This window comes from Siniperca chuatsi, linkage group LG6 (assembly GCF_020085105.1).
Source record: "Siniperca chuatsi isolate FFG_IHB_CAS linkage group LG6, ASM2008510v1, whole genome shotgun sequence".
NCBI classification, from domain to species: Eukaryota; Metazoa; Chordata; class Actinopteri; order Centrarchiformes; family Sinipercidae; genus Siniperca; species Siniperca chuatsi.
Window position 1 is genome coordinate 30087574 of NC_058047.1, and position 7667 is coordinate 30095240.

Here is a 7667-nt window from a genome sequence, read left to right on the forward strand (position 1 = left end):
CAGCTGACTCTGAGTTAATCTGAGTTAATCAGTTAAACAGTTCATTAAAGTGGTAAATATGTTGATTCACAGATATGTAAGAAATAATCAATACATAATGATTGACAGAGTAACTGGAAGTTTATTCTCATGTACCATCATTATCTACTATAGGCCTATAGACCTCCACCTGCTATCAGTTAGGCCCTACATGCATAAGGCAAGCCCACACTGACTTTATAGCACCACATGAATCCCATGGCTACATAAAAATGATCCCAATGACTTACATGCTGTGAAGTATACAGATTTTAAGTTTGGGGAAAAAACAGAGCTCTGGTATGGGATTGGTATTCTATATCCACAGGAACCCTGAGTCGAGGTATCAGAATTTATGTAAGAGGAGGAAAAGTTGGATCAGTGCATCCCAGGTATTATAAATGTTTCTCTTGTAATTTGTAGCAAATGTGTGTGTTTTTACTAGTGTATGCAAGGCTGAATTACCAACCAGGCAAAATGGGCAACTGCCTCTGGGACCCTCAGGGGTCTGAAGGCTCCAGATTCAAAGGGCAGAAATTAGTTTGTGCTAAAATGATCAACTGCAAATTTGTTTGGTCATACTGTATGCACCACAAAAGCACAATATACACTGAAATGATAGGTGCCTTACGGTAGGCCCACATAATTATATAATCTTGAAGACCAGTCTTATAGAATTGCTCTGAGATAAAAATCTAGTTTTAAGGCCTTTATTATTGCAGTTTATATAGGGCTTACATGGTGCACATTCTGAAATAAAGTGGCTTTCTTTATCACATATAATACATGCCAACTTATTGTAACTGAAACGGAAATAAGCTCAATACGCACTATTAACTCTTTGAGTAGTCGGAAAGACTAGAAAGGTGCTATACAAGTACAGTCCATTTACTATTAGGCTTATAGTGATGGTGTAAATTACCAATGCATTTTTTTTTCTCCAAACATGTCTCGTCTGGGATGTTTGACTGTGTTATTTATAGAAATTCAGTCACTCCTGCTTCTGACAGAAAATGAGGTAATCAGAGCTTGTGAACTCTTGTATTCTTCTTCATGGTTGTGCAGCATGTAGTATACAGGGACTGGCTGATGAGTAACACAGTAGAAAACACACACCCAGATTGCTGTGACTACCTCCTCTTAGATGGTGAACTTTGACCACATTTACAGTTGTGTGTGTGTGTCTTTTTTTTCCTCAGCAGTCCAGTTGAGCTGAAGGTCGAGTCCTGGTGTACTGTGTTGAGTCAACTTGGTCTGTTATATTCAGGATGAATCTGTCTTTTCTTATGTTGTGTGTGCTGCTGTCTGCCACCAGCTGCTCAGCTAACAAAGGTAAAACTTTTCTATTCTGTTCCATCTCTCAATAAATAAATAAATAAATATGGACTTACATGTGTATGTATGTTCCCTGTTCAAGTAAGAAATAATGATGGCAAAATCATTCTGTGAACCCACCCTGAAATAATGTGTGCTAATAACATTTTATGTTTCTCTTTGTTGTTAACCTGCCAAGGTGTATGTAGTGGCATTGTTGGAATAAAAAGTCTTAAAATGTTTTTCTCAAAACATTGTGACATTGTTTGCAAAATTATATCATTTGTGTCATAAAATCACAGTACCTCCTACCTTTTTTCTCTCAATGTTGTGAACTTATCATTATACCATAATAGACTTTTTTCTCTTGCAACTTTATTCAAAATCTCAGCTCATGCTAAAAGTGGCCCAAGGTTTAGTTCAAATTTTGATTCTTAACAGGGGCTCACTGTGCATCACAGTGTGACTAATGTTTGTCTTGTACATTCAAATATGACAATATACAGTGGTGTGAAAAAGTGTTTGCCCCGTTCCTAATTTCTTGTTTTTTTGCATGTTTGTCACACTTAAATGTTTTAGATCATCAAACAAATTGAAATATTAGTCAAAGATAACACAAGTAAACACAAAATGCAGTTTTTAAATGAAGGTTGTTATTATTAATGGAAAACAAAATCCAAACCTACATGGCCCTGTGTGAAAAAGTGATTGCCCCACCTGTAGTGGCTTCCTTAACAAACCTTGCAGCCGCGGTGAGGGTCAGAGGTGGGTCCTGGGTTTGAACATTTGTGACGCGCTTAATTGTCTGTACTTTACAAATGTTCTGAGATCCAACATGCGTTTTGTAGGTTTATTGCACATGAGCCATCAAAGCACGGCAGACAGAGGATGGACATGAAATCCAGATGCATAAAACAGGTAACGTAGATGGACAAAAACAGGAAAATCAGGCGGTCAACAAAAATTACGGCTACCCGTCCCTGACTCTCAACAACCTGGCCTCAGGTAAGTGCTCACCTTTACAGACATACGTGCACGTGCACCTGCTCCCGTGAGCTCCGCCCCCTCAGCACCAGACCAACCCACAAACATGCAGCAAACAGACAGTGCACCCATGTTCTGTCTCCTACACCACCTGTTAAAACATATCTTAACTGTGGTTTTTCACACCTTCATTTTCAAGTTCAATTTCTCTAGCCACACCCAGGCCTGATTACTGTCACTCCTGTTCTCAATCAAGAAATCACTTAAATAGGACCTGCCTGACAAAGTGAAGTAGACCAAAAAATCTTCAAAAGCTGGACATCATGCCAAGATCCAAATAAATTCAGGAACAAATGAGAAAGAAAGTAATTGAGATCTATCAGTCTGGAAAAGGTTATAAAGCCATTTCTAAAGCTTTGGGACTCCAGCGAACCACAGTGAGAGCCATTATCCACAAATGGCGAAAACATGGAACAGTGGTGAACCTTCCCAGGAGTGGCCAGCTGACCAAAATTACCCCAAGAGCGCAGCGACGACTCATCCAAGAGGTTACAAAAGACCCCACAACAAACATCCAAAGAACTGCAGGCCTCACTTACCTCAGTTAAGGTCAGTGTTCAAGACTCCACCATAAGAAAGAGACTGGACAAAAATGGCCTGCATGGCAGAGTTCCAAGACGAAAACCACTGCTGAGCAAAAAGAACATTAAGGCTCGTCTCATTTTTGCCAGAAAACATCTTGATGATCCCCAAGACTTTTGGGAAAATACTCAAAAGTCTGGACTATGAGACAAAAGTTGAACTTTTTGGAAGGTGTGTGTCCCATTACATCTGGCGTAAAAGTAACACCGCATTTCAGAAAAAGAACATCATACCAACAGTAAAATATGGTGGTGGTGGTAGTGTGATGGTCTGGGGCTGTTTTGCTGCTTCAGGACATGGAACACTTGCTGTGATAAATGGAACCATGAATTCTGCTGTCTACCAAAAAATCCTGAAGGAGAATGTCCGGCCATCTGTTTGTGACCTCAAGCTGAAACAAACTCGTGTTCTGCAGCAGGACAATGATCCAAAGCACACCAGCAAGTCCACCTCTGAATGGCTAAAGAAGAACAAAATGAAGACTTTGGAGTGGCCTAGTCAAAGTCCTGACCTGAATCCTATTGAGATGCTGTGGCATGACCTTAAAAAGGCAGTTCATGCTCGAAAACCCTCCAATGTGGCTGAATTACAACAATTCTGCAAAGATGAGTGGGACAAAATTCCTCCACAGCGCTGTAAAAGACTCATTACAAGTTATCGCAAACACTTGATTGCAGTTGTTGCTGCTAAGGGTGGCCCAACCAGTTATTAGGTTTAGGGGGCTATCACTTTTTTACACAGGGCCATGTAGGTTTGAATTTTGTTTTCCCTTAATAATAACAACCTTCATTTACAAACTGCATTTTGTGTTTACTTGTGTTATCTTTGACTAATATTTCAATTTGTTTGATGATCTGAAACATTTAAGTGTGACAAACATGCAAAAAAATAAGAAATTAGGAAGGGGCAAACACTTTTTCACACCACTGTATGTGCAGTTATTATTTGCTGTCAGATAAATATTACACTATCAGTTCCCACTTTATTATACAGTAAATGAGTTTTAAAAGTCATAGCACTCACCAAATTCCAATTCCGAATCTCTTCTGGACTTTAATGATCACAATGGTGTGTGCATGTGTGTGTGTGTGTGTGGGTGTGTGTGTGTGTGTGTGTTCAGGTGTGCAGACTGGCATTCGCTTAGCAACAGGATCTCAGTCAGTGAGTCTTCAGCCCTGGCTGTTGGGTCTGACAGCTGTAGTTGGTTTCCTCTTCATCGTCTTCACCATCCTGATCGTTCGCAGGCTACTCAGGAAGAACAGGTCAGCTACACGCACATGTAGTCTCACACACACAACAGCTCACAATGGTCTGTATAATGCAGTTAGTTCAGTTTCCACATTTCACACAGCAACTAGTTAAACATAAAAATTTTAAAAAAATGTGATTTAAATTGATCTTCTAACACACTGTTTCATTAATTGTGTAGGTAAAAGAAGTGTTTTGCTTTTCAATGACTGCAATAGACTTATGAATCAGCTATCCCCCTGGTTGTAAAAATGACAGAAAAGTTTGTTTTTCTCATTCCAGACAACAAAACCCTTCTTCTTAACTTTAACCTGCAGCAAAACTAATGACAAAGCAACAGTCTGGGAGATTCCTTTATTTACCTGGCTCTGCTCGTAAAGCATTGATGTCACATATTAATAATGACATAAAAATCTATAACTTTCAAGTTATGCCCCGCTCTTGTTCCAACTTTGTAGTTTGGGACATGTGATGCCACAGATCTGATACTGGATTCTTCAGAGATTCTGAATGACACAACAGCTAGAGTCCTGATATCAGTGCAGATACCGATGGCCTAATTTTACAAAGTTTACATGTGTATGTGAAAGTACTGACAGTTGTCAATTACACCTAATATTTTGTCATTTTAGGTGTAACAGCTGAGTCAACTCCTCTCTGACACAGCTGTTGACATCTGATCTAAATTATAGCTTTGCTCACTCTCAAGTGAATTACTTTACTACACCATGGCCAAAGAAACCACTCAATATGATTGGCTGGCAGGTGTCCATTAAAATTGTACATCTGGAGACCTCAAACATCATTCCTGTCAACAGTTTAACCACCGAGAGCATTCTGGTGACAAAAAGTTTAATTACCATTTAAGAGCAATTTATTTACTGTTCTAAGCAGTGGTGGAGTTTTCAGATCCTGTACTTATTAAATGGCAATACTGCACTGAATATCATTACTGAGTAATTAACATTCAAGCTGAATTTTAATGTTATAATTCAGCAATTTTAGTTACTGAAGTACTACACTACAACTGTACTAAGTATAGCTGCCAAATAAAAGTACTACTTAGTTGTAAGTGGAATACAAGAGTAAAGTAGCATCAAATGGAAGTACTCAAGTAAAGTACAAGTACCTTGTAAAATTGCATACGGTCTAGACTTGCTTTATAGGAAAAGTGCAATGAGATAACTTCTGTTATGAATTGGCGCTATATAAATAAAACTGTATTGAAATTGAATTGAATTCTGCTTATAGGTTGCATTACCAGTTAACTCAGTGGTGAAGCTAACATAACCAGTGAATTGAATAATAACTAAAAATGGCTGGCAAACAATTTACAGATACTATAAGTGAGAATTTTGATCCATACACAAAATGTCCGTCTTAATTAGACTGTGGGTTATGGAGCAATACCACTTTTTTGATATTTTTGTTTTATAAGGAGTCATGGTAAAATTCACTCCTAGGTGTCCACATTTAGCGAATAATGGACTCCGCTTCACATTGCGGTGTTCACCTCCACCTCATGCATTATGACTTCCTGATAACTGCAAGTAAAACAGGTGAAAAATAAATAACTAACCTGTCTGCTTGTTGTTGTCTTGTGTTGCAGGGAGGATGAAGAGGAATGGGGTTATGACAACAAGGCTATAGAGATGGATGGAGGTGATACTAAACAAACCAGTCTGTAGAAACCCAACTGAAGAGCACCACTGCCATCAAATTAAAGTCATCTGCTCACTTCTGACATGCCAGTACTTTTTCACTGAAAAAGTGGCTGCATTAAATTCACTTTTGTTATGAAAAGGCTGTCATATCCATTAACAATGTCTGTTGTGTGTGTTGTTGTATTAAATATGAAGTGGCCCGAGTTGTGTTGCTCATCTGTCTTTTCCTCTTTGTTTTTTTTCTTTTGGAGATATAAATAAGAAAAAACTAATGGTTATTTGCTTTTCATTCTAAAATACGGAAATACAATTTTAAAAAGCCTTTCTTTGGTCTCAATTGTTAGATATAGCAGATCTTTTCCTTTCGGCTGTTCCCTTTCAGGGGTCGCCACAGCGAATCATGTGCCTCCATCTAACCCTGTCCTCTGCGTCCTCTTCACTCACACCAATTAACTTCATGTTCTCTCTCACTACATCCATAAATCTCCTCTTTGGTCTTCCTCTAGACCTCCTGCCTGGCAGCTCCAACCTTAGCATCCTTCTACCAATATATTCACAGTCTCTCCTCTGAACACGTCCAAACCACCTCAATCTGTCCTCTCTGACTTTATCTCCGAAACATCTAACATGAGCTGTCCCTGTGATGTACTCATTCATGATCCTGTCCGTCCTCGTCACTCCCAAAGAGAACCTCAACATCTTAAGCTCTGCTACCTCTAGCTCTGCCTCTTGTTTTTTCTTCAGTGCCGCTGTCTCTAAGCTGTACAACATTGCTGGTCTCACCACCGTCTCGAACACCTTTCCTTTCATTCTTGCTGATACTCTTTTATCTCACAACACACCTGACACTTTTCTCCACCCGTTCCAACCTGCTTGCACTCGCCTCTTCACCTCTTTTCCACAGTCTCCATTGCTCTGAACCGTTGACCCTAAGTACTTAAAGTCCTGCACCTTCTTCACCTCTGCTCCCTGTAACCTCACCGTTCCACCTGGGTCCCTCTCATTGACGCACATGTATTCTGTCTTACTGCGGCTAAGCTTCATTCCTCTGTTTTCCAGAGCAGACCTCCATCTCTCTAGATTTTCCTCCACCTGCTCCCTGCTCTCACTACAAATCACAATGGCATCCACAAACATCATAGTCCATGGCGTTTCCTGTCTAACCTCATCTGTCAGCCTGTCCATTATCAGAGCAAACAAGAAGGGGCTCAGAGCCGATCCTTGATGCAGACCCACCTCCACCTTGAACTCCTCTGTCACACCTACAGCACACCTCACCACGGTCTTACAGCTCTCATATATGTCCTGCACCACACTATCATATATTTCTCTGCCACTCCAGACTTCCTCATACAATACCACAGCTCCTCTCTCGGCACCCTGTCATACGCTTTCTCTAAATCTACGAAGACACAATGCAACTCCCTATGACCTTCTCTGTACTTCTCCATCAGCATCCTCAAAGCAAATACTGCATCTGTTGTACTCTTTCTAGGCATGAAACCATATTGCTGCTCACAAATGCTCACCTCTGCCCTTAGCCTAGCTTCCACTACTCTTTCCCACAACTTCATTGTATGGCTCATCAGCTTTATTCCTCTGTAGTTGCCACAGCTCTGCACATCTCCCTTGTTCTTAAAAATTGGCACCAGTACACTTCACTCCATTCCTCGGGCATCCTCTCACTCACCAAGAACTTGTTAAACAAACTAATCAGAAACTCTACTGCCACCTATTCTAGACACTTCCATACCTCCATATGTATGTCATCAGGACCAACTGCCTTTCCACTCTTCA

At 40.1% G+C, this 7667-nt stretch overlaps 1 protein-coding gene across 1 annotated transcript; it reads left to right on the forward strand.

The window, feature by feature from the left end:
* The first annotated feature begins 1217 nt into the window (after positions 1-1217).
* On the forward strand, positions 1218-6073 carry smim24 (small integral membrane protein 24). The gene is made up of 3 exons (XM_044199022.1): positions 1218-1350; positions 4079-4220; positions 5816-6073. Exons 1-3 carry the CDS (start codon positions 1287-1289, stop codon positions 5892-5894), a joined length of 285 nt encoding a protein of 94 aa, XP_044054957.1. The 5' UTR covers positions 1218-1286; the 3' UTR covers positions 5895-6073.
* The last annotated feature ends 1594 nt before the right edge of the window (positions 6074-7667 follow it).